Here is a 27,624-nt window from a genome sequence, read left to right on the forward strand (position 1 = left end):
ATTAAGACAAGAGATGGTATTGGAGATTTCTCAGCAAGGAGAGAAGCAATGGTAGAGAAGAGGGAAGCGTCTGGTGAGTAGTTTCTGCTTGGAACTCTTGTAGACAACTATGGTAGAGAGCTAATTTTTACTTTGAGACTTTGGCAGGAATATTCTTCTTTCCAATTAGAGAGATGTGGGCAAGTTGGCATTGTATCTTGAGAAGTAGTAAACCTTTTGAAAACGCACTTCTCTGGAGCTCCTACAAAGGCAAACAGATATGGCAAAGGATTAGTTGTAAAGGTCATTAACAGGAATGACTAAAACAGAGATTGCTAAGTATCTCACTTTTAGTGAGCTCATTTTCCCACAGCACAGAATGTTATTTTGCAGTGTCCTACAGATTCTGTGCTCTTTGTTGCTGTCAGTGTTAAGAGTTACTCTTAATATAAAAGAAGGTGAAAATTCTGGAAAAACGCCTTTCCACTTTCTAGATGATCAAGTAGAATGAAGTATTCCAAGAAATGATAATTTTTTTCTCTTAAATAAGGAGGAAGGTGAAGAGAAAAGAGGCAAAGTTGGGAGTGATTGTCTCGGGAGATTGGTGGGAAGAGTCCCCTGATCCCAAGAAGCTGAACATTTGGAACCTTTCTTCCTATATTTATTTAAAAAATGAAGTATTAGAACTATAAAGCACCCAGAGCAGTTCCTAATATGACAAATTCAACTGAGATATTTTCACAGCCCCATAGGATGGCATTGATTAATGTGAAATAGCTTAGGGGCTAAATCAAATATGATTAAGCAAGATGTTTCAAGTGACATGGCTTTTTAAAGTCAGAGGGAAGTAAGTCCTTGATGTAGAGAAAAGAGCCCATTAGAACAGAGTTAGGAAGGGAACAAGGGGGTGGGGCCTAGGTAAGAACAAACTCTCATGTACATTGTATCTATGGGAGTTGTTGCAGGATACCTAAAGAGATAATTGAGTCAGTCTTTTAGATATGCTAACAAGATAGTCCCAGGAAATTGATCTCTTTTTCTATGGGATTATGGTTGATGGACATGTTGCAGCATTTACATTATTCCTGTTAACGGTATTATATTATTCCTCTTTTAGATGTGAATTTAAGGGAAGCAAATAGGAACATGATTTTGAAGCCCTAAGAATCTGGAAAGAAAAATAAAATTTGGAAGTTAATAAAAAAATTCAGGAGGCCTTGAGAAGTTTAAGTAAAAAGTAGAGTTAGTTGAAGTGAAAATTGAGAAGCTGAGTTGAAGATGATAGATTCCAACTAAAGGAAGAAAAGAAAGTGAGCCCAAAGAGGATTTGAGGAGATGGAAAAGACATAAGAAAGAAGACAAGGTGAAGGCTATAAAGAGGAGGAAAAGGAGATGAAATACAACTGAAAAAATGAGAAAGGGAAGAAGAATGTTAAAAAACAGGACCAAATAAGCAGTCAGTTCTCAAGTTTAAGAAGAAAGGAAGGGAGATTGCTCATGTGTATCAAAGTATCAGAGCAAAAGGAATGAAGGAAGGAAGGAAGGAAGGAAGGAAGGAAGGAAGGAAGGAAGGAAGGAAGGAAGGAAGGAAGGAAGGAAAGAAGAAAGGAAAGGAAAGGAAAGGAAAGGAAAGGAAAGGAAAGGAAAAGGAAAGGAAAGGAAAAGGAAAGGAAAGGAAAGGAAAGGAAAGGAAAGGAAAGGAAAGGAAAAGGAAAGGAAAGGAAAGGAAAGGAAAGGAAAGGAAAGGAAAGGAAAGGAAAGGAAAGGAAGGAAAGGAAAGGAAAGGAAAGGGAAAGGAAAAGGAAAAGGAAAGGAAAGGAAAGGAAAGGAAAGGAAAGGAAAGGAAAAGGAAAGGAAAGGAAAGGAAAGGAAAGGAAAGGAAAGGAAAGGAAAGGAAAGGAAAGGGAAAGGAAAGGAAAGGAAAGGAAAGGAAAGGAAAGGAAAAAGGAAAGGAAAGGAAAGGAAAGGAAAGGAAAGGAAAGGAAAGGAAAGGGAAAGGAAAGGAAAGGAAAGGAAAGGAAAGGAAAGGAAAGGAAAGGAAAGGAAAGGAAAAGGAAAGAAGGAAAGGAAAGGAAAGGAAAGGAAAGGAAAGGAAAGGAAAGGAAAGGAAAGGAAGAAGGAAGGGAAGGGAAGGGAAGGAAGGGAAGGAAGGGAAGGGAGAGGAAGGGAAGGGAAGGGAAGGGAAGGGAAGGGAAGGGAAGGGAAGGGAAGGGAAGGGAAGGGAAGGGAAGGGAAGGGAAGGGAAGGGAAGGGAGGGAAGGGAAGGGAAGGGAAGGGAAGGGAAGGGAAGGGAAGGGAAGGGAAGGGAAGGGAAGGGAAGGGAAGGGAAGGGAAGGGAAGGGAAGGGAAGGGAAGGAAGGGAAAGGGAAGGGAAGGAAGGGAAGGAAAGGAAAGGAAAGGAAGGAAAGAAAGGAAAGGAAAGGAAAGGAAAGGAAAGGAAAGGAAAGGAAAGGAAAGGAAAGGAAAGAAAGGAAAGGAAAGGAAAGGAAAGGAAAGGAAAGGAAAGGAAAGGAAAAAGGAAAGGAAAAAGAAAGGAAAAAGGAAAGGAAAAGGAAGAAAAAGGAAAGGAAAAAGGAAAGGAAAAAGGAAAGGAAAAAGGAAAGGAAAAAGGAAAGGAAAAAGGAAAGGAAAAAGGAAAGGAAAAAGGAAAGGAAGAAGGAAAGGAAGAAGGAAAGGAAGAAGGAAAGGAAGAAGGAAAGGAAGAAGGAAAGAGAAAGAAAGATGTGCTAACACATCCTAAGGAGCTGAGAAGAGAATGGTTTTGTGCTAGTGAACAGGGAATAAAGATAAATTGGATTCAAAGTTGCTCATCTGCATTATTTTCTCTCTGAAATTTCCCTACATTAATCAAAGACAAATAATGTACCCCAACTTGAATTCTGAACTCAACCACTCTCTCCCTCCAGCGCAAGTGAATTGAAAAATCTGGAGTTGAAACTCCTTGAAAGTAGATTACCACAGGGATTGTAAAAACTTTTCTAGCAAGGAAGATAAACATTTACTTTTACAATAAAGACTTACTGAGACTGGAACGCATGATATATTCACATATCTAAAGGACAACTAGGCAAAGCAGTGGGCACTGTGTCCTGGGTTTGGAATCAAGAAGGGTCATCTGAGTTCTAATCTAGATCAGATACTTATTTGGTTATGATTCCAGGCAAGTCTCACTTAATCCTGTTTTCCTGAGTTTCCCCATCTGTGAAAGAATTGAGGAAAGAAATGGCAAACCACTTTAGTACCTATGCAATCAAATGCCAAATGGGATCAAAGAATAAGAGACTACTGAAATGATTGAACAACAAATACAACTCATATCTAGAGCTGAAACCTGTTGAGGGTAATTGTCACAATTTAGAAGGGAAGGTACAGAGAACAGTGACATGCTATTACAAATAGATTTCCAAGGTTTTAATAATTTGGGAATTTATAATGTCCCATTGTGTTTGTTTATCAACTTTAGAAAAGTGTAAAAATTAAGTGAGATTATTCTGGAGGAAAGAGCCCCTGATAGCTTCTAAACTAATATTTTCTTCTCTACCAAAATGAATCTTGGAATAGGAATAGTTGATTATATCTTCTATTCAATCATCCTTTGTAACATATCATTGGGTAACAAAGAACCTTGCAACAACTAAAAAGTTTTCTTGTTCATGATTGACTTCTGGAAATAAAAGAACTAATTTTTGGTTTCTTTTTGAAAGATACTCTGACATACCAGAATGGAAAATTCTCCAGCTAATCACAGATAACGAATTCAGTTTTGATATGGAGGTAAAGTTTCTTTATTGATTTTTTTTTCTACTCATATTTCAGTTTAGACAGTGCTTTGTTTTGTTAAAAGATATTGTAAACATACTATACAATCTCTTTAGTTATTTAATACCAAAGATCCAAATGGAGTTAAAAGGACCCAAATTATTTTAAAGCAAAGAAGCTTTTTTTCTGCATCAGACTTTCAAGTTTCCCCACCTCTAAGTTTTGTTGTGTTTTTTTTTTCTTCTGAATAACTAACTGAAACCAACTTTTATGCAATTTACATTCTGCTAATATTTCTCTATCAGTCTCCATATTTTCTTGTTACCTTTGTATTTAACTATGCACTGAAAAGAGTCTTAGATTTGGAGTGGAGAACCAGGCTTCAAATCCCATGACTTACACTCTAAAATAAATAATATTATGATGTTCCTAGAGGTCTCTTCTTGCTCCATATCTGTGATTCATTCCATAATAATACTAATTTTCTCTAAAAGTTGGTTGCACCGGTTGCTCCTGATTTTTTATTACAAATAGAGCACCTATGAATATTTCTGTACACATAGTTCTTATTTTTCCTGTCCTTGCTCTTTTTAGGATGAATTCTTAGCAATGGAAAAAAAAATAGTATTTTGATTCTTACATATTGTTTTCTAAAACACCTGGACCAATTATAGTTCTCCTAGTGGTATATTAGAATTTCCCACGATTTGTAAATTTTTTTTTTTGTTTTTCTATGACATTTTGTTTATTTGTAAAATTTATTTTATTCGAAAAAAAACAGTAAAAAAAATAAAAACAGAAAAGGAATACAAAACAAAATAAAATAAAGCAAAAGATAACATTGTCATGTGCCCTTCAAAAATTCAAGGAGAATTAAAAATATACATCAACAAATTACCAGATAAAGAAATTATATATTTATTAGAAGAAATTAAGTTCATGAATATCCATTTTTTCTTTACTTCTTTGTAAATTGTTTTCTCTGCCGTATAACTTATTTACTATACTCTTTCCTTTCATCTACCCTCTCACCCTCAAGAAAGCTACCATTAAGAAAATATATATTTATGTAGACATATATAGACACACACACACACACACACACACACACACACACACACACACACACACACACGACTTTCCTATCCCTACTGATTCTAATTAAATTCTGTTTTATAACTTGTCTTGTTATTACTTAACCTCTCCCCACTCCAGGATCCCTCCCTTGTCTTCTTTCCTCACCCTTTGCTTCCCCATCTGCCCACCCCACTACCCTTACTTCTTTATAGATTTTTGGAGAGTGCTCTACTTTTCATATTATATATGTAGTGTTGAACCCATTCCTGATGTGAGTAGGTTTTCAGAACTGAGTCTTCCCTCTCTCTAATGCTTGCTTGTATTCTTCTTCTATGCTTTCTTTCTATTACATAATTACTATTTTTATCTTACCTCTACCAGTCTTTCCTTTGAGCTACCTTACTGTTGATGTAAATCTTAAAAGCATAGTATACATTTCCAGGGAAAACCAAACAATATTTTGATGTTTAAACAGTTTCTCTATGCGGAATTCTTCAAAATTGCTCTTTAATATTGTCCCTTATATGTTAAATTTTCTGTTAAGTTCAGGTTTGGTTGAAAGAAAGTCCTGAAAATTTGCAAGTTCATTTAATATTCATTTTTTATCATTCAAAATTATAGATAATTTTGTTGGATGTGATATTTTTGGCCATAGGAATAGCTTTTTATTTTTTTTCCTGTTGTGGATAGATTGATTCCAGGACCTGTAGACCTGTAGTCTTCTATTGTAGGTGCTGATAAGTCTTGCACAATTCTAATTGTAACAGCTCCAATGTTTTGATTTTTTTTTTTTGCTTTTTGCAAAATTTTCTTTTTGATCTGGGGATTTCACTATTTGACTAGAATATTCCTGTTTATTTTCCAAAAAGAATCTTTTGTGGTGGTGATCAGGGGATTTTTTCTATTTCTATTTTTCCCTTCATGTCCTATCACTCCAGGACTGTATTCGTGCATTATTGTGTCAAGGTCCATTTTTTTGTCAAAAAGTTATAACAGTGAGCTTATTCCTATATTTTCTTTTCTTGATCTGCTCTTCACATCTTTCAGTTTTCATATAGGATGTTTTACCTTCTTCTATTTTCTCATTCTTTATAATCTATTTTGTTATTTCTTGGTTTCTCATAGCTTCACTGGCTTCCCTTTATCCAATTCTCATTTTCAAATTTCATCTTTGAGACTCTGTCCCTCCTTTGCTAGTTGGCTAACTTTTTTTTTCATAATCGTCTTGTTTTCATTGTTTGGCTTTTTATTTTTATTTTTTAAAGTTTTTTCCTCTATGTCTCTCATTTGATGTTTGAATTCTTTTTTTAATTCCTCCATAAATTCTCTCTGGGCAGGGGGCCATTTCACATTACTCTTTGAGGTAGAAGAAGCTTTTTGTTACTAAAATGTCCTCCTCTGAAGATGAATTCTGGTTTTCTCTATTCCCATAATATGATTTAATGGTGGGAGTCTACTTTGCTGGCTCATTTTTTTTTAATAAGAAGTATAAACATCTCTAATCATAGGATTGGAGGATGGTGCCTCAAGCTTCCCTTGAGATCTCCACTCTGATCAGGAATTCCAAATCAAGAGCTCCACCTTCACCAAGTGCTGATTTCTTCCTACCCAGGGCCTTCTCTCTGCAGCACAGTGGAGCCTGGAATTCCCAGTCATCCAGGATTCACTCTGTCTTCCTAGACTCAAACCCGAATTTGACAAAGAGTGGGGTGGAGTGAAAGTTTCTGCCGAGACTCCAGCCATATCCAGATAGCTGAGAGGCTCCCCACTTGATGTTTCTGTGTAGTTTGCCTGGAGGTGTTTGCACATCAGACAAGTTACTCCTCAATCTTGGGGCTTTTTGGATTGTATCAGAACCCCTGTCCTGCCCCAAGTTATCTTGATCTATCACCAGTGTTGGCCCTGAGGCACAAATTTGTTCTATTTGTGGGGAAAATCTGGAGAGCTTCAAATTTACCAACTTGCTCCTCCATCTTCCCAGAATTCTCTATTCTTTTTAATTTTTCACCTTCTTAAGGTGATAAAATAAACATGTTGATTTTTAAGTTTCTTTCAGTGGTGGGAAACTGGAACATTTTTCATGAAGTTAATGATATTTTTATTGTCATTTCTTCATTTTGAGCTATTTTGCTAGATTTAGAGATTAAAAGATATGTGTCAGATACAGTCAATCTTCAGCTGTCATGGAAGTCACATTGTTAGAAAATGATTTGAAAGTCAAACTATACATAGAATATATGGGAAATGGGAAAGAGGGCATTCAATTCCAATGACCACCAAACCAAAGTTCATCTTTACCTAGGAATGATTGACCATATTATTTCTAACCTAGAAATACTGTTGAAGTAATTTTCTGACATGTTCCCAGATGAATCCTTTGTCTTTGACCTTTTTCCAGCTTCCTTTTACTCATTAGAATTTAAGCTCCTTGAGGGGAAGGCTGCCTTTCCTTTTACTTGTATTCATATTCACACCATTGTACACTGTGTCTGACACACACACACACACACACACATATATATATATATATATATATATATATATATACATACACATGTATAGGCATATATTTATATAATAACTGCTTAAAAAGGATTTTTTTCTAAGTTATGTAATCTTGTGACACTAAGATTGATTACAGTTTTATTAAGGTATTATTTATACAGTCTGTGTTTAGAATTTGTCTTAAAAAAAAAAAAAAAAGAAATCTCATTTCAATGTGTCCTAATCTACTTTCTTCAATATTCTTTGTTGTAATGAGATATATTTCTGTAATGTTCTTATTTAGAGGACCCCTTGAGTGTTGCATTAGATTTTGGGAGCATAATTATAATAGATCTTTGAGTTTTAAGTCCAGACATGTAAATTTTCATAGGCAATGGAATGCACAGACTTCTTTAATCTATAAAAATAAGATGAATAAGACTAATGAAGGGAATAATACATATCAGCTGCTCCACAAATTTGCAGCATTGTGGCTTTCATTTTTCATCTCTACTTTGCATGCAGGTTGTTATCATGAAAGTGAACATGAGGTTACTGACTTAATCTCACAAATACTTGAATTTGCAAAAGTTAAAATATATGCATATTGAGAGTTGAATGTATATCTTACATATTGTTATTATCTAACTTAGTTTATATAGAGATTTGAAATATTTTCCAACCTTTTTCTATTCTTTTAGTTTCAAAAGCACGTTTTTGTTTGTTTGTTTATTTGTTTGTTTGTTACACAGATCTCTATATAATCAGACTTATTGATTTTTGTCTGCAGTACTTATTATGTTTGATAACATGGATCCTGCATGGTGGATCAAAAATCTTATTGTTTTATTATAGGTTTTAATTTTAAATATTTAAGTTAATAGGATCAACTAGTTGGATAAGTGGTAAGGGCAGTGGTTTTGCAACAAGGAGGACCTGATTCAAATGTAATATCAGACACTTATCATGTAATAGCTGTGTAACCTTGGGCAAGTCACTTAAACCCAATTGCCTCACCAAAAAATAAGTCATTATTATTAGTAGAGTTTATTGTAGTGTACTTATTGACCTTACCTTTCACTACTTGCCTAAAGAAATTCTAAGTACTATAGAAATTTTGTTCTCTGCCTATGCCTTGTATTTTCTAATCTTCAAGACTTTAGAGTTTCTTCTCAAAATGTATTTCTCCACCATTTACCTGTTGCCTTTGTAAACTGTAGTTTTATCTTCCTTTATACTATTTTATCTCTTCCTCTATGGAAGCAAGCTCTCCCCCTCTTTTGAGGTCTATTGATACCACATTTTTCCTTGGGCAAAAAAAATCTGGGTTTTTTTTAGACTCTCCCATTGAATCTAGTAGAGTAACTTACATATAAAAATATGACTTAATGATGTTTTTTTTTCCTTAGTAAATTTGTTGGATTAGTAATGGGTTATATATCATTGATAAATAATAAATATTTATATAGTACTTTTCCCATGGTAGATATTATACTCAGCACATTACATTTGATTCACACAACAATCCTCAGATGTAAATACTATTATCATTACCATTTGACAAATGAGGAAACTGAAACAAATAGCTGTTAATTAGGATTACTGCAGGGTCACACAGCTAGTAAATGTTTGAGAGAGAAATTGAAATTGAACTCAGATCTTTGTGAATGCAGCTTCAGTGCTCTAACCACGATTTTTGTTCACATGTCCATATTTTTGGTAGGTATTTTGGGGTTTGTGACCCATATTTCTTTATTTTGTAAACATTGGGTTCCAATTTCATGGTCCCTTGTTTTAAGACATTTTGAAAAGTCTACTTCCATTCTGTCTGTTACTTGCTTACATTTCTGGCTGCTTGCAGTAAAAAGGCAGTACAATACGGTTGTGGCTTAGGGCACTACAAAAAAAAAAAAAAAAAAAAAGAAAGGATGATAACAGGGATTAAAATGTCTAGAGAGGATTTTCAGCATGTTGGCAAAATGGACATGTTTGTAAGGGATATGGAATAGATTACAGAAATTAAAAATAAATAATAGAGTTGGCATGAGTGAGGGGGGAAATCTGTTGGAGGAGATGGGATGGCACAGGGTCACCTGAATAAGTTTTAAAGCTCAAGCTTGGTAAGGAGTAAGCCTACTTCATCATGCAAGGTAGGAATGAAGGAGATATTGGCAGAAGGCATCTGAGAGATAGGAGATGTGGAAGAGAAGAGGTGAGGGAGCTCATTTCAAACAGCCTCATTTTTTTTAGTAAAATTTGAAGCAAATTTCTCATTTCAAAGTGTGGGCAAGAAAGAAACCATGGAAAATTTGAGAGAGGATGAAAAGTTGTGGAAGAGCTGCTGTGGGGATTGGGATAGTCACTTGATAAGGAAGGTATCATAGGGTTCCCTTAAGGGTCCAGTTATATATCATAAATTTGTGGTGGTAGCAATTGGAATGGATGAATGATTTTCTAATTTTTAATCCATTTCCTATATAAACTTGTGTTTTTATTTTATAAACCTAAAAATATTTCTTTGAATAGTGTTCCATAAGTTTACAAAACTAAAAGAGACCTATAACACACACACCTCACACACACACACACACACACACACACACACACACACACACACACACACATAGTACAAGACTTCTGTTTTAAATATGTATTTTTTCTATCGAGTAGAAGTCATGGATGACTTCTAAAGTCTTTAAGGGTCCTCTAACTTGCAAATTTCCATTGTCCTAAGTACCGTAATAAATATGTGATTTTACCAAGACAGGGTATAAGCCTATCTTGTCTCAGTAAGAATGCTGTCCTACTTTTGCCTTTTTGAAAGTCACATCGTTTTAAACTTATAGCACAATAACTAATACGTGTAGGTCTTTGTCACAAGACATTCTAAGAAAAACAATTTTGCCCCAGTGTGTACATATTATATATAGCTATATTTTTTCTTTTCAAATTGTACATACTACTGCTGAGTCCAATACAAAAGAAATGACATAATTAATTGTGCTTAATCAGGAAAGACAAGAGGTAATACTTAGGCCTTAATAATAAGGTCAAAACTTGATTGGCAGAAAAGAAGGAGGAAAACTTCTAGAAGAGAGGATAGGCAAAAGATAGGGATGTTTCCAAGTAATGTAAGTCTTGACATTTAGCTATAATAGAGGACCTGTAATGGGAACATAAATTATTTTCTATAAAAGAGAGAGTCTTGGGAGTCACTGTCTTTTCATATAGAGTATAATAACATATTGAAACATATTTTTAAAAAACATTGAAATCAGACTGAAAGATTACCTGGAACAGATATACATTATAGGCCAAAAAGTCATTTCAGTAGGATGCAAGATGATAAAATAAAACAAAATGGAGTGGTTGTGGAAATATGAAATGTTAAACAATAACTTGTTCATTTTAGAGAAAGATTCAGCAGTATGTACCCATTATTGGGTTGCAGAGAGAAAAGGCCATAACTGAGTTTTTTAAAGGCTAAGTACCTGTAAAATATAAGTATCATAAATAGAAATGAAGAAGTTGCAAAGTTTTGGGGGGCTTATATGATTACAAGCTGACAACTTTTTAATGTGTTGTCGGGAAACATTTCAATGGAATTATCTCATAGATTGCTTAAATTTTAGGAATTTGAGAAAAGTCAGATGGTTTCCATTTCTTCTGGCAAATGAGTGTCAGAAATCTGAATTACAGCACAGTCTCTTTTGCAACAAGAACAGTTAAATGGATTAGCTCTCAGCTTTATGTTGGAAATAACCAAAGATAGAAGCATAAAATATGAAAACAAGAAAACAAATATGCCTGTGCTTACGAATGTATGTAAAATGAAGAAAGGAGACAGTTTTTTGTATCAGATACCACTTGAGAAATTAAAAAAAAATAAAAAACAACCTCATGATTTGGAGGGTCCTTAAGTGAATTAAAGCAAGCAAGCAGAGGGGCAGCTAGGTGGAACAGTGGATAGAGCACCAGCCCTGAAGTCAAATGTGATCTCAGACATTTAACACATTTTAGCTGTGTGACCCTGGGCAAGTCACTTAACCCCAATTGCATCAGCAAAAACAAGGAAAAAAAAAAAACATCAAGCATGAGAACAAGAAATTAAACCAAGAGAAAAACTCCTAATCTAAGTATGAGAGAGGGGTAGAGTTGGATATTGAATACCCAACTAGTAACAATGAATTATATAGTATAATAGATCTGCATTGTGGTTAAGTTAAATTTTCTGTTTCTGTGATGATTAGAGAAATGCCACTGGCAAATTTATATAAGACATATTCTCATCTTTTTTATATACTTTTTAAAACATTTTGTCTTTTGTTTGTTTTTCTTTGTATGTATTTTTGTATTAATGTATATATATATATAAAATTCTATATATATATATATTTATAGTAGACATGTATATATATTGGAATAAGTGTATAATATATATCAGTGTGTATATGTTTTAGATACATATACACATTTCAGACATACATACATATATAGATAGATAGATCGATAAATGAATGGATAGATGGATAGATAGGTCAAACATAGATCAAATTGGACTGGCCAAGGCTTTGTTGTCATTTAATCATTTTATTTGTGTCTGGCTCTTCAAGAGCACATTTAGTATTTTCTTGTCAAAGGAATAGAAATAGTTTGGCATTTCCTTCTTAGTAAGGAATTGAGACAAATGAGATTCAATGAATTGTCCAGGGGCATACAGCTAGTGTCTGAGGCCAGAATTTAATTCATAAAGAGCAATCTTTCTGATTCCAAGCTTAGGCCTCTATTAAATAGGCCACTATTTAAGAGGGATTATGTACAAAAACATTTTCTTCTCACATATATTTAGCATGTGAAAAATATTATTTTATGTATTATGTAATGACAATCATAATGATATCCTGAGTTAGAATTTTATCCTTCCTTACAAGTTCAACCATTTCTGTATGAAAACTCAGAGTTATCTCCTCTAAAGAAAAAAAAAAGATAGAAAATAATCATGAAAAGTGTAAGCATGAAACGGTTCTTTTGAAGAAAATGTTGTAAAAATATTGTGTTTTCTATAGATCCTTCTCTCTAGGTGGAAATTCTTCACAATTTAATTGTAGAAAACATTTAGGAGTACTTTAATCAGTGGACTTGTTAACAATTTTGTTGATGTTTTCATTTTATCAGTGTTCTTTTGAAAGTGTCTTGGAAAGATCTTCAGAACATATATTTGCATCTACAAGTCAAAATATACAAGACGTTATTTCTTTGGGACAACATGAAGGTAAGTTTATATTGTGTAGAAAGTGGGGTTTCAATTAAAAAAGGAAAAAGAAGGGGCAGATAGGTTAGGCAGTGGATAGAGCACCAGCCCTGAATTCAGGATGACCTGAGTTCAAATCTATTTTCATGCACTTAACACTTCCTAGTTGAGTATCACTTAACCCCAATTGCCTCAGCAACCAAAAATATAATGTATGTGAGAGCTGGAAAAATAGGGGATAGAATGTTGGGGCTGGAGTAAAGTATCATCAAATAGATAGAAGATAAGAAATTGCATGTTGTCCCACTGCTACTCACAGTACTATAATCAATATTGTTGAAGGCAAGAGGTTAATGGACAAAGAAATAAGCTATACATGATGTGGAGTGACTAATTGGCTCTAGGAAGTGTCTCTGCTAATATTCCTCCAGCCTTTGCAATGTGCTTAGTTTTAGCAAACTGAATGAGTTACTTTTCAGCTGAATTGGTTAGTTATACAGATGACAACTTCTATGATATGAGGTCATGTCACATCATTTATTTCTTTCTTTATTTGTTTTTTGGTGATAGAGACTAGACCTTAAACTTGATTGAAACAAAGCCTCAGAGAATTGCCTAGAGCACTGAAAGTTTGTTCATAGTCACACAACCAGTGTGTTTCAGAGGTGGAACTTGGGCTGAAACCTTCCTCATTGCAGGCCTGCCTCTCTAACTTCATTGATGTCTCTCACCCCCAGATGCTGAAGTCTTTAATTTATTTACTTCCTGTAAAGTGTAACCTGAAGATACTTGTCATAAAAATTCATTTTTAAAAACCTTCAGAAGTTGCTAGATTATTCTGTTTCTGTTCAGACTTTTGTACTCTAGCATAATGTCAATAAATGTTAGTAAGTGAGAAAGGGTGAAAAAAAGAGCAGGCAATAGGAAGTGAGAAATAGATAGGGGAAGATGCTGTTTTGGAACCAGGGTGGGGAGAGAGCAACCAAAGACTCCTTTCCTTTCACACTGAATAGGAGGAGCTCCAGATGTCCTTGAGAGTTCTTTGTTGGCCTACTTTGCTGAACCTTAGAGTCTAGTAACAATAGTTTAAGAATGTTAAAATGAGGTGAACGGAAAATACAAACTGAAAAAGAAAAGTTTTCACATAACTGGGGAAGGGGAGAGGGAAATCACTTGCCACTAATAATTTAGCAGATGCAGAAATGGGGGCCCCTAAAGCCCTGGACAGGAAGACTCTCACCTTTTCAGCCCTACTTCGTCCTGTTTGTGTTCCCTCTTTTTCATCCAAACTATTTTCATCATTTTCCTACATATTGTCCTGCCCTGTGTCCTTTCAGGCCATCTGGTGAAATCTCCCTTTTCAGAAACTTTGTCATGTGCAAACTCCATAAAGTTTTTCTGGAGTTTACTAGTCTTCTTGATAATTATTTCCCAATATCTCAATTTGTTGGTTTCTTTTAAAGGCATATTCATTATACACATGATCAACTGGGGCAGCTTGTTGGTATAGTGGATAGAGCACTAGCTCTGAAGCCAGGAGGACCTGAGTTCAAATCTGTCTCAGACACTTCAACTTCCTAGCTGTGCAACCCTGGGCAAGTCACCTCCATTGCCTCAGCAAAAAACAAAAACAAAAACACGATAGACTAAAGTTACAAAGTACCTACTATTATGTACATGACACTGTCATCCATTGTAAGGCTTATTCAAATTAGATACAATACCCTTTTGTTTTTCCGAACTTTTCATAAAGGGAACTATGGATCAAATGAGTTCATTGTTCCAGATATTCTAGAAACTGATGGACAGAAGGTGACTTCTCCTATCCAATGAGTATGAGTTATATATTGTCTACTTCATTAATTTCTGAGGTAAAAAAAAATAACATCATCACTGAACTGTCAGACTTGCAATGGCGCCCACACAGAGTATACACATAGGAAGAAATATGGGTCACTTCTAGCAGCACATATGCTATCAGTCTCTCCTGTCCACCTGTCCATAGTCACTGAAACACTGTCTTCCCCAATCAGAAAATGGTGCATCCATGAATGAAGGAAACAAAACAAAACAATAAGGGTAGAAATGTATCAGGCAATTTGTCTATTATGTATTTAGAAAGAGGAAAATTAATGACTTTTTTAGCCTAGTTTTATGAGCAAAAATATTAATAAGCAAGTTAGTTAAAATGGTTATATTACTAATTAAATCTGTTTCATGCTGTTATGGAAGCATTTGTTTCCATTGTCAACGTTCTAACCCTCCTTCAGTTTCTTAGTGCCGAGTAGACCGATATATACTAAGCCTAACTTTATATAGTTTATGGTAGTACAAAATTTGTTAAGATGTTTTGGACTGATGTATGATAAACTAATTTTTATCATAAAATAAATGATATTCAAAGTTTTAAATTTTATTTTCTGAGATGTATTATCAATATCTCTGTAAATAGCTTGGTTTTTCATGAATGTTAATTTATATAAGTTGAGGGGAATTTTACATGGTAATAACATTGAATTAATAATTGCAGAATTAGACCAGTGATGCTTTTTTAAAAATTACTTACAAAACTGAAAGGTTTTAAAATGAGCATCTCACAAAAAGCTTAAAATCTAGCAGTAGATTGAAATAGCAAAATAATCAAATTAATTAATTAATAAGGTAGAAATTTCTGATATTTTATGACTTATCTGAACATAGATTACAATAGATAAAATCATTATCTGTCACAACTGTCATTACTGTTAATAAGGAGAGGATTTCATTCATATAAGAAAAATAATTCTAAATAAAATAAATTTTCACTTAAATATTACTTAGACTTGAAACAAGAATTGAAATGTAAAGGACCACCAGATGGAAGCCAGGACATTTTTGATAAAAGTGACCAGGAACAGGTATGGAAAAGTGATGTTAAATTTTCCTTTTTTACAGATTTTTATTAAAGCTTCTTATTTATATACCATATGCATGAGTAATTTTTCAACATTGATCCTTGCAAAATCTTGTGTTCCAAATTTTCCCTTTCTTCTCTTCATCATTTTCCATAGATGGCAGGTAATCCAATACATGTTAAATATGTTAAAATATGTGTTAATTCCAATATATGTATACATATTTATATAAATATCTTGCTGCACAAGAAAAATCAATTGAAAAAGGAAAAACATAATTGACAAAGGAAACAAAATACAAGCAAACAACAGAAAGAGTGAAAATGATATGTTGTGGTCCATTCTCAGTTTACACAGTCCTCTTTCTGGGTGTAGATGGCTCTCTTCATCACAAGATTATTGGAATGGATCTGAATCATCTCATGGTTGGAAATAGGCACATCTATCAGAATTGATCATCGTATATTCTTCTTGTTGCCATGCATGATGATTTCCTAATTCTGTTTATTTCTCTGAGCATCATCATGTAATTCTCCTCAGGCCTCTGTAAAATCATTCTACTGACCATTTGTTATACAACAATAGATACTGTAATTTCTGATATTTTATTTTAGTAAAAGTGTCTTTCATACAAATTTTACTGGAAGTGATTTTCAGAACTTAGTGTACTTTAAAATGTATTTTTGTCTTTTTTTTAGGAGTTGAAATGTTCTTTGTGGGTATAGGGACCAACAGCAAAACTCCAACCCTAGCTAGGTAATAATAGAAGAAAAAGAGTAATCCAAAGATACTGCAATTTTGAACATTTCTTAAATGATAAAGAAGTTAGTTAAACTACTTGATTATTTCATTGTTTTCCCTTTATTCAGCAAAATAATTATGATAACAGAAATACCATAGATCTGGAAGCATGTGAAAGAGCACATTTTAAAAAATATGTTCTGATTTTTTTGTTAGGCAAGCTAACATTTTTGTCACTGATGGCAGGATAACCTGGAATATCAATATCTGGAAATGTATGTCTCGTTCGAAAAAATATACTACATTCCATCAATATATAAAAATGTCAATGTATGGCATTGAAGGTGCCATCATAATAATATCTTAGCATTGATGATCAAAGTGAATCTAGTTTATCTTTGTCAGAATTAACAAATCCTGTCTGCAGAATCCCCCCAAAAAAGTAGAAAATTTGATGTGATTGAAAAGTTACTCCCCAAGTAAATCAGCCCATTGTATATTGAACAGCTCTGATAGTTTGGGATGTTTTCTTATAGTGAGCTAAATTACAGCTTTCTATAATGTGCAGCCAGGGCTAATGGTTCTGAGTTAAAGAATGAAGTTGAAGAAATTCCCTAGTTTTTTGATGACATCACGGGAAACCTCACCTGGCCCAGGACACGGAAAGGATTGACAGATTGATAGCTCTTTCTGGATTCCTGGCATCTTTTAAATTGTCTTTTTTGAAAACTAGACACCCCTACTTAATTACCAGACTGTCCTATGATATAAATCGTGGTTGATTTCTAATGACTCTTTTAGTTCCTCTGGACTGCACTTTTCCAGTGTCCTACCTAAACATAATAATGTGGAATTATGAAGATAGAATAAGGCCCGTCACTTTTGCTGCAAAGATCATATAATCCCTTTTGATACCCTCATCATATTAAACTTATGACCCACTAACAAATATTTCTTGGTCTTTGAGAATTTTTATGAAAAACTGTTTTGCCCCATTGTATACATATGCAGCTGCTTTTTAAAAATATAATTCCAGTATTTTAATTTGTCCCCTTTGAGATATTCCTTGTTAGCACTATCTCCTTGTTCTAATCTATAAAGATCCATTGGAATCTCAGTTCTTTGATTTATTTCTTCTATATCCTCTATCAATCCCATTCCATTGACAATTCTGCTAATAAGTATTAGATCTATTACTTCATCCTGATTATCAGTGTAAAGTGTTGGATAGAGAAAGCCCTGGAGGTAAAGCTACCCTTTGCCCTCCAGGAAAATTGGTGTTGTTTAAATCCACCCAGTGAAACTACTCGTAATCTACCAAATTTTTCTTTAATACAGTCCACATTTTTCTCCTAGGCCACAAAGATCTTGTGAGAAACTTTTTGAAATACTTGTTGAAATCCAGGCACACTGGGTTTTGACATTCCTTGGATCTAGTCTTCTATCTTTAGAATGATGAGAATTTTTTTTAAAGTGAAACTTCTGAGATATCTAGTATATTTTGTTCTATTGAACACATATGAATTCTTAATTATTCATCTTTGGATTTTCTTATGGGAAATATGCAGGAACTATTTATTACTCATGCTGGAACTTCCAAGGAATTCATAACAACGTTAACCTTTCCTAATACCATGACAACTCCCTGGTAAACTGTAATTACTCAAAGATTTTAGGCAAAGATTTTTCAGTTCAATGTGCAAATTAGCTGAAGGGTTTTTTTTGGTGCTAACCCTAACCACATTACTTGAGCTCAGTGGGGAATAGACTCAGGATGTGTCATGCTTTAGTCTCACTAACTAGTAATATCTTCTTTAACTGAAATCAGAAGAGTTCTAAAGTCCAGGTTTCAGATGCTTTTTGCAAGATAGAATCTGCTCTCAATAGTCTTTTTATCATGTTCATTTTGTTAGAACAACCTGCACAATCAAGAGACAAGAGAGGCTTGAAAAACAAAGCAGGTCACACAGCTTTACCTTCCCAACACCATCTTTCTACAACGAGATTCCAGTTCACAACCTTTTCACAATCTTTTCTAGACAATACATTTCAATCATATTTTTGAATCATTATTTCTCTGCCTAGAAACAAGAATTGAAATGACTGTTCCAATGTGATTTCTTAAAAATCAACAATTCAGATCGGATAACATCCTCGTGAATTAATTATTGAATTTTAATCTGAGTATTGCCCAAATACTAGCACACTCATCAACAAATCAGTGAATTGAATATCTTAAAATCCATAGGTTTCAGCTACAGGAATAGCCATGATATAGAACAGAAAATAGTTATCATTGAGGTCTATACTTCAGCCCTTAGTTTTACATGAAAAGATTCTATTGCTTGATCTGTGTTCATTAAAGGAAATAACAGATTCTCCATCATGGATAGAGCAACAAAAAACATAACTGCTTTAGAAGGCAATATGGACCCCAACAATTAATGTCTCTAGCTGGAAGCTCACTGTCAACTTTTTAGGGATATTGTGGATGATATTCTTATGCAGTTGTAGTGCTTTTGTTTTCTTGCTGAATCTGTTTGTTTGGGATATAATGAAAATCAGCCCAATAAGATTTTGCCATCTCAATTCAAGTAGGAGTTAATAAATGTCTAATTTTGGAGAAATGACATTCAATGCAATTTAAAGTATAAATATATTCTACATATTTGTCAACAACTAAGTGGCATAGGAGATAGAGATTCAGATCTGGAGTCAGGAAGATTTGATGAGAGTTAGGGAAGGGGAACCCCTTTGGGTTTGGTGCAAGGATACATAGTTCAATGCAATCTAGTGATGGCGCAGAGTCGCTGTAAAGGAATTTACAGACCCGAAAACCTAGATTGATAAAAAAAAAAAAAAAAGGTGTATTGTAGGGGTTTGGAAGTAAGGGTAAAGGTAGAAAGATGCCAGGGCCAGAGCTGGTCCCTGGGTAGACAGGAACTCTTACATGGCCAGTGTAAGGACACCATGTTTTAGGGCTCCTGCCAAGAGTGGACTCCAGGATTTCCTTTTTATGATCTTGAAGGTGTGTGGAGTCCCAGGCTCCTGGATTGTTTTGGCCAGGGTTAGCAATTAATAGAATTCAGTGGGTCTTTAGATACGGAAGAAGCTGTTTGTAGGTCTTGAAAAAAGTCAGACATGACTGAACAAGAAAAAAAAAATTTGACTGTTATTTGTAAATGATGTGATTCTAAAAACAATTTATTCCAAAATATCTGTAGGTAGGCATCGATATTGTGGTTTGTCCCATTTAATTATAGAATTATAATCCCAACTCATTTGAACATTTGAATGATTATACTGGGTCAGGGAATCACATTTTGACTATTTTGAAATAGTTACTTAATACTCCATGGCCGAATAATTCTATTAATGTCCCTAAGTTATCATTTTGTAATCATTTCTTATCTCTTATTCTTTAATTATATGCAAAAAGCATTTGTTTTCTCTTGCCCAGTCTTATCCTCTAATTTTTAAAAAAGAGAGATTATATGGACTCGAACTGAACTCAGAAGGGGACAATCTATATAGGTATATATTTTTGAAAATAAGTTTCCTTTAAATCACATTCTAGTTTTCCTCACACTTACGTCATAATTTACATTTGCTATTTTTACACTTTTATTTGAACTTTAATTCAAAGAAATTACAAAATGAATAATAGAGAAACACATAAATGTGGTGAAAAAATTTACTAGTTAAAAATATCTCTCTAATTTTTTATCCCATTTCAACCTTATATTTTACTTTTTTTTTTTTGGCTAAGCAGATTAGGCAGAACATATCTGTATTATTATTTCAAAATTTATCATTTAAATTTATCAGTTAAAAACAAAATCTCTTTACAATCTATTTTTGATTAAAAAATTGTCCTTTTAGAGCAGGAAAAACTATTAAAATAAGAAATGAGAAATTTTTCTATTTGTTTTTTTGGGAATATAGTATGCATAGTATGCAATACAAGTATAATATTAACCTAATACAAAATATCCTAGCTAAAACTTACTTTAAAATTTAATTTTTTTTCTTTCATTTAGAGAAAATTTAATTTTTTCTAACATTCTTTTGAAACATAGATGATTTGGGATTATGTAAAACACTAAGATTAAAAGATTAAGTTTAACTATTATTTGTTTGAGTTCTAATTGTTCTTTGTCCTTATTTCATTACCCCAGGATAAAGTTACTTTGGAAACAACCAGCATACCAGAACAAACAGCATCTAGGAAACGATTTCAGTGTCTTTGTTTCCCATTTTTGAATTGGAAAAGAAGATCTCCACAAGCAAAATTCAATAAGAAATCTAATGTTAAGGACATACATTTAGATGCAGATACAAATTGCACAGAAAATCCTGAAAAAATGAGGGACAAAGAGAAAAAAATGAAATTTAAAAATAAATTTAGAATCAAGAAAACTAAGTTAACACAGGTGCATGGTGAAATTGAGAAAAAGTTCCAAATTGCTGATGACACTCAAGAGAAACTCCAAAAAGATGAGTTTGGAGAGGTAGCTACATCTACTTTGGCAAATACCTTAAGTGACTCTGAGGAAAAGGAGACATATCAAGGCCCTCTCCCTGCAGGACTTCATCCGTCATTTCCTGAAGGAAGAGAGCATGATTTGGAAAATGTTGTTTTCCAGAATTTACAGAGCACTTTGCAAGAAAACATTCTTGGCACCCCAAAGCCTAAGAATGATATTCACACAGAAGTTGAATGTACTTCTAATATATATGAAGAAGATTTTGCTTATAATGAAGAAAATATAAAAAGAGCGGGCTCAAATGAAATGAAGGAAGATGCAATCAGCCAAGAAAAAAAGCCTGAACTTTATATTGCAAGAAAATGTAAGAAGAAAACCAAACATATAGAAATATCATTTGAGGATAGTGATTAAAATGCCAGTAACTCTACCAGTGAGCTAAGGCATTGGAGATACTCCCTTCCAGATGGGGACAAAATCTCAAAAATGCACCTGGATAAAAAATTAAAGCAAGATTCACAAAGATTAACAAATGATTTAGGAATGTTGCAAGCAGAGTCCCTGACATTGGATAAAGAAAAAATACCATCAGAAAAAGAGGTAGATTCACCTTTTGACACTCTATATTCTATTTATTTTTCATCTTCATCAATCCTCCCGTGCAATTGATTTTTCATATGATGAAAATGCTATGTTCACATGCTTGCTATTTGTACAATTTACATTGAAAGTTGCATTAAGAAAATTATCCAGAAAATCTTTTTTACAGTTTTTATTTTGGTCATCTAAATTACTCCATCAATTTCCAAAATATTTGGCATGTAACCAATGAATTTTCTAAATCAGACATACAAATTGAAATATTAGACTAGGTAACCAAAAGAACTAGGATAAGCCTAAAGATAATTAGAACACAAACTAAAAGACATATAAAGAACTCAGATTTTCTTTTATGCAAATCCTTGTAATATATGACATTTGAAAGAATTTTGCTTTCTATGGTCATTTTTATTTTCTTAACCAAATGTAATGTGTTGTGACTTAAAATACTGAAAACATAAGCCAAACTTTGGAAATTTCTAAAAAATTCATCTGACTAAATTAATACATTTATGACAATCTGCTTATTTACCTTTACTCATATAACTAAAATCATGACTTTTTGTGTTTCAAAACAAAATGAAACACAATTTTGCTAATTAATCATTTAATATCAGTCATCAATTTACTATTTCTCTATTCCACCACTAATAAATTACAGAATTGAAACTTAAACCTAGATTTTCTCTCTTCAAGTTTAGTGCTCCTCTTCTTGCATTGACTTGCTTTTTCAAAATATATTTTAATTTGCTATAGGTACCTGTCATTTTAGCACTTAGAAATAATGTAAACTAGAAGAAAAGATAGCAAAACAATAGCAAAACACTGACTTGTGATATGGTTGTGCAAGAGACTGGCTTTAGATACTATTAAATTAGTATAGTTCATTCATTGAGTTTTATTTTTTGGAACATTGACAGTCATGGAGTCAAATCCCCTTATCTTATCACTGAGGAAGAGTTAGGCTTAGAGAAGTTAGACTACATGGCCAGAGTCTCTTGGTTCATATGTACTGTTATGTGTCTATCTTATAATGATCATTATCCTTTCACAATAATAACTGAAGATAAAAGAGAGGATAGTGGAGAGAGAGCCAAACTCATTCAGTTAGACTTAGATTCAAGTGCTGCTTCTAATGTGTTATGTTATCTTGGGCAAGTCTATTGATTTTACCAGGCAACTGCTACTAGAAGCAGAGGCTGACCTGACTTTATGGAGGGAGTTTCCTCACTTGGAGTCACTCCCATTGATGATCTTAAAGGTCCTGTCCAAACATCATGAGAGTATAACTCTCATTACAAAGTATTCCCATTTGATCTTCATTTCTATTCCTATAAAGTGCTGGGACATCTTTACAAACAAGGAAATAGAATCTCAATTTGGTATTTAAGCTTAAAACTTCTGATGAGAAACTCAATGCTAACTCTGAAATCTATCAATCTACAACTGTCTATCTCTCTACAAAGTACTAAATAATGCAAATTCATTCTGAATCAAATGTGGGGCCTATACCCAGAAATACTAGATTCTGCTATTAGTTTATTATCATGACTTTGACCAAATTACTTAATGTATCTGTGCTTCAGATTCCTCATCAACAAAATGAGAGCATTAGACTAAGGTTGTTTTTTTGTTTTGTTTTGTTTTTTCCTAATTTTTTTTTCTTTCCTAAAAAGATTGTGATTCAGTGCACCTGCACAGGGAATAGCACTGATATTCCATAATGTAGCAGTCACATTGCCTAAATCTCACTCTCCTCAATTTCCTGTGTTTTTAACCCAATATTTCAATGACTAATTTTAGGGTATTTTTTGTTTTTGTTTTTTGTAGTACTTTTTTGAACTTGACAATAAGGAAAAAGAAATGAGAAATGGGATTGGAAACAATCATCCTATAGTTAAAAATGAACTGGGTCTATTTGTTTGTCATAGGGACATGGTAAAAAAGGCCAAAAATAAGTCAGCTATTTTATCTCTTTATCCCTGTCTGCTTGTTAAAGGAGAGAAATGAGAGAAGCATGTGAAAATAGGATGAGAAAACAAAATGAGGTGATAATTAAGCTATCATTTTGAAAAATGAACCAATTTTTCTGCTTTCTAACAAAACTTATAAAAGTATCATCATTTTTGACTATGATATAAAAATGAAGGTAATATCTATTGAGGATAATGTGTATTTCAAAATAAAATAGAAAAATTAAAGTTAGCATAGCATATTTGATAGTGAGCCAAGAAGACTTTTTTCAAGTCCAACTTCTGACATAGATAGGCAAGTCAATAAACATCTCCATGTTCTAGTTATTGGTGGAATTCGTAGAGGGAATTTTCTCTTCAAGTAGATCCTTGTACTAGAGAAATCACAAATCTAGTATTTGTACCTAAGTTAGCATATAAATACGTATATGAAATATTATGTATTAAAGAATAGATATGTGTATATGTACATATATATGTACACACACACACACATCTCTCTCACAGAGGCAGATAAGGAATAAAGTGGCAATGATACTAAGCTTTCCTTTTAGGTGGAGCAAAAGCATCAACACAACGAAATGGAGTCATTCGAGAGAAAAGATGATCAATTAACTAAAAACAGAAGAGATGGCAACGTTAATGAGATATTTTCAATGGAGAATCATCAGCTTGGTAAAGATGAAGAAAACACACTTCCTGGGGAAGAAATTCCCATAATGGGCATTTCCTCCAGGGAAAATTTAGCACTTGGGCACCAATTTTTAAGGGGTAAGTTTGTCAAAATATTCAAAATATGTTTATTATCAAATATTAACATTCATGGTATGTTTAGTTTGCTCTAAAAATCTAGATTCTGATTCACTCTGCATCCACTTGTTTTTTGCTGAGAAAGGAATGAAGGTCCCATGAATGTATATTGTTCCTTACTGTAAGTATGTTCTTTTATTTTGGAATTGTTATATCAGTGTATATTAAAAGAGTTAGATAACCTTTGAGGGGTTCCAAAAGAATAGGATGAAAAAAAAGATATGGATAGCAAGGAGCAAAGCAAGGGAATTTTCAAATGTTTGCAAATGTATAAATAATAAGTGCTAATGAGATATGAGAATAGGCTTACAGCTACTCCAAAAATTAGTTGGGTTCTTTTAGATGTTAAAAAGTTTCCCATCAATAGAGAAATGTCTAAGAATGAACCCGTTTAAGTGCTTATCATGAGCCAAGCACTGCGGATACCACCAAAAAACTCAGAATACCTAGAATCTCAAGAACCTCACACTTTTAATTGCAGACATGCAACTCATTAAAAAGATCTATTTACCAACACATCACTCTGTAAGACAGGCCTGAGGAGAAAAAAGGCTAATATCCTTTCAGGATGGAAGAATCAAAAGGGGGAATTGACAGAGTTGTAGAGAGCAGTGCTCACCTAGCATTTAAGGCCTTCTAGTGCTCATGTGGCTACTGGACAGGTTGAGGAAGAGGAAAAAAACAAATAACAACTACCTGCTGCCCCATCTAACAAAGTCTTAGCACCACAAGATGAGACACAGGAATACAGTAAAGAGGGTTCACAATTCATTTTGGGACTGTACATACTTGAAGACCTCTAAAATTCCAATTTAGGAGAGCTGAAATGTGGAAGTGATCTGGACTAACATTTAGAAAGTAGAGAGTGTTTGAAAAATTAAGCCTGGATTTACTTTTATTGAAAATAAAATTGAAAAGTAATTTAATAGCCTTAAAAAACTTTTCCTTGAACAATTAAGTTTAAGATAAAAACAAATTAGATACATTAGGAAAACAACAATATATAACTTATTTGGGAGACACTGAAAAAGGGCATCTTTCCCTGCTTCAATGCCAGTATTCATACATTGTGACCATAGTTGCATGCAGACAGAAAGTTATCTACTTTATTCCTTTGATTAGTGAAACCATATTAGACTTATTAGTAAGACACAGGAAAGCAATGGACAATTGAGAGAAAGTTTCCTTTCTTAAAAATCATCTTGTATTACTTTTATATCAGCTTCATTTTTCAAGATCTCTTTCCTTAGCCTTCTAGTGAAACATCCCTAATTAATACATCACTATTACATGCAGTGTTCCATATTGAAAGTCTTCCACCCTGCATAAATAGGAGGTGATACCCTTTCATCTGGACTAAGCTTTGACATTATAATTTCACAGTATTAAATTGCAGTTATTTTATTGTCCTCAATAATAACATTATTATAGTCAAAATTTATATTGTTGTCCTGTTGTCCTTATTTCATTTTGCATTAATTCATATAAATATTCTTATGCTTTTATATAAGTATGATTTCTAACCATACACAATGACCATGCATCCATCAACAAAACACAATTTGCTTAGCCATTCCCAGTTATTTGCTGCTACAAAAAGTGGTTGCTGTGAATATTTTTGTTTTTAAAATTTTTCTTGCCATTGGGTAAAAATAACTCATTGGGGTGTGTGTTTAGCAGTTGGAGAGAGGAAATGCTGCTAAAGCACCAGAGAAATTACTATTCTTTGGGAAAGTTTGACAAAAAGGGCATCAAAAGAGGGTAAGTTGCTAGCAAGCATTCTTTTTAAATGTTGTTAAATCTGAGAATAAAATTACATGATGGAATAAAATGGATATCAAGAATGATTACAAAATGTGCTTTTTCCCACTAAATTTCTTCTTTGAAACTTTATCAGAGTAGGAAGATGAAGTTATCTAAAAGCTACATGAACAGAGCAACAGGTAGGTTTGTGAAGTCCATTTGAGGTAAATAAAGAACAATCTTACTACCTTTGCTCAAAGTTATAACTAGCATGTACAATCTCTCTGTCCCTCTCTTTGTCTCTCTGTCCCTGTCTCTCTGTCTCTGTCACACACACCTACACACACATACACACAGAGAGAGAGAGAGAGAGAGAGAGAGAGAGAGAGAGAGAGAGAGAGAGAGAGAGAGAGAGAGAGAGGGAGGGAGGGAGGGAGGGAGGGAGGGAGAGAGAGAGAGAGAGAGAGAGAGAGAGAGAGAGAGAGAGAGAGAGAGAGAGAGAGAGAGAGAGAGAGAGAGAGAGAGAGAGAGAGAGAGAGAGAGAGAAAGGAATGTGTTAATTCCATAGGCAGTCCATTCCTTTTTAAATAAGTTTTAGTTGTTTGGAAGTGGGTTGCTTTTGTGTTCTTTGTTTTTCATACATTGATCCCAAATGTGTTTCCTGTGCCTAGTATTGAAAGCCTTTGGAGGGTCAATTAAACATTGTTTTATTTTATATTTGAGCACATATACTACTTCCTTTCATCCCAGTTCTTTCTCTTCTCTTCTTTATGGTAAACATCATCAGTTGCCCTTTATTTAACAAGGTCTTTTTCCTTCACCATCCTGATTTCTCTTCTCTGGAATTATTCTGAGTGCTAATTGTCTTTTCTAAAATATATCTCCCAGGAATGAACATATTCTTCAAACAAGTTGTGATCAGGGCATAGTATAAGGAAAGTGTCACTTCCCTCCTCCTGGATTCTATGAATTCTTAGAATTCAACCTACAATCATCAATTAAGACTTTCTCCTGGCCTTGTCTCTATAGGAAGCCTGTCTTGATAAATTCCTGATATTTTGCACACAAATTGTTTAATCACAACAACCTGCATTTACATGACTGATCTTTTTTAGTCCAAGTACAGGCAACAAATGGAAAACATTGTCTGTTAAAAAATAAGTTGGATGAGAAATAAGCAGAATCTATTCCTAGACTAGAGAAGACAGCTGTGATTGGAAACAACCTTGTTTTCTGGGAAGGAATGTGGGAATCTTTGTTGGATTTAGATGAAGAAGCTTCACAGGCAGACAGTGCAGTTTAATGCACTACAAACAGAGAGGGACTATTAAAAGTTTATGATCTGGGGAATGATATGATCAGTACCTTAGTTAAGGAAGTTTATTCTAGAAGTAAAATGTTGTATGTGTTAAAAGAGCAAAAATAAATTTCCCTCACTGTTTTATGAAAATTTTTCTATAAAGAATAATTTAAAGATACCCTGATGGATTTTTTTTTCCTGCAATGACTCTGACATGCATAGGAAAAATGTAAAAAAGCCTGAAAAGGAGAAGTGGATTTCCAAAGATTCTAGTATGACTTGTGAAAACATGAATTCCTCATCTGATATCCTACTCTGTAGTCATGATGACAGCACCTTAAGTGAGACAGATTCTGATGAATTAAGGTAAACTACTATTGGACTAGTTCATAGAAAAATATTAGCAATGTGTGCTTTTTCTCTTTCTAGAAAACTGTTTTCCTGATTTTTTTTTTTTTTCTGTTTGTGTTCTTTCTGAGTATTCTGGTGCGTGAGACTTATGCATTCCAGGAAAGCTAGTGGGCCC

General features: G+C 33.7%; 1 protein-coding gene across 3 annotated transcripts in view; it reads left to right on the forward strand.

Annotated features, from left to right (window-relative positions):
* The window catches only part of LOC141544616 (uncharacterized), a 109,960-nt gene extending 83,792 nt beyond the window's left edge, over nucleotides 1-26,168 (forward strand). For 2 of the 3 annotated variants that reach the window (XM_074271008.1, XM_074271009.1), the window contains exons 11-15: nucleotides 3,684-3,753; nucleotides 12,475-12,571; nucleotides 15,371-15,447; nucleotides 20,364-21,272; nucleotides 23,800-25,779. In XM_074271008.1, the coding sequence (XP_074127109.1) occupies nucleotides 3,684-3,753; nucleotides 12,475-12,571; nucleotides 15,371-15,447; nucleotides 20,364-21,086 (967 nt within the window). In that variant the 3' untranslated portion in view covers nucleotides 21,087-21,272; nucleotides 23,800-25,779. Of the gene's footprint in view, nucleotides 1-3,683; nucleotides 3,754-12,474; nucleotides 12,572-15,370; nucleotides 15,448-20,363; nucleotides 21,273-23,799 lie in introns of all 3 variants that reach the window. The other variant, XM_074271010.1, reaches the window with a different exon arrangement.
* The last annotated feature ends 1,456 nt before the right edge of the window (nucleotides 26,169-27,624 follow it).

The sequence above is a fragment of the Sminthopsis crassicaudata genome, chromosome 5 (assembly GCF_048593235.1).
Source record: "Sminthopsis crassicaudata isolate SCR6 chromosome 5, ASM4859323v1, whole genome shotgun sequence".
NCBI classification, from domain to species: domain Eukaryota; kingdom Metazoa; phylum Chordata; class Mammalia; order Dasyuromorphia; family Dasyuridae; genus Sminthopsis; species Sminthopsis crassicaudata.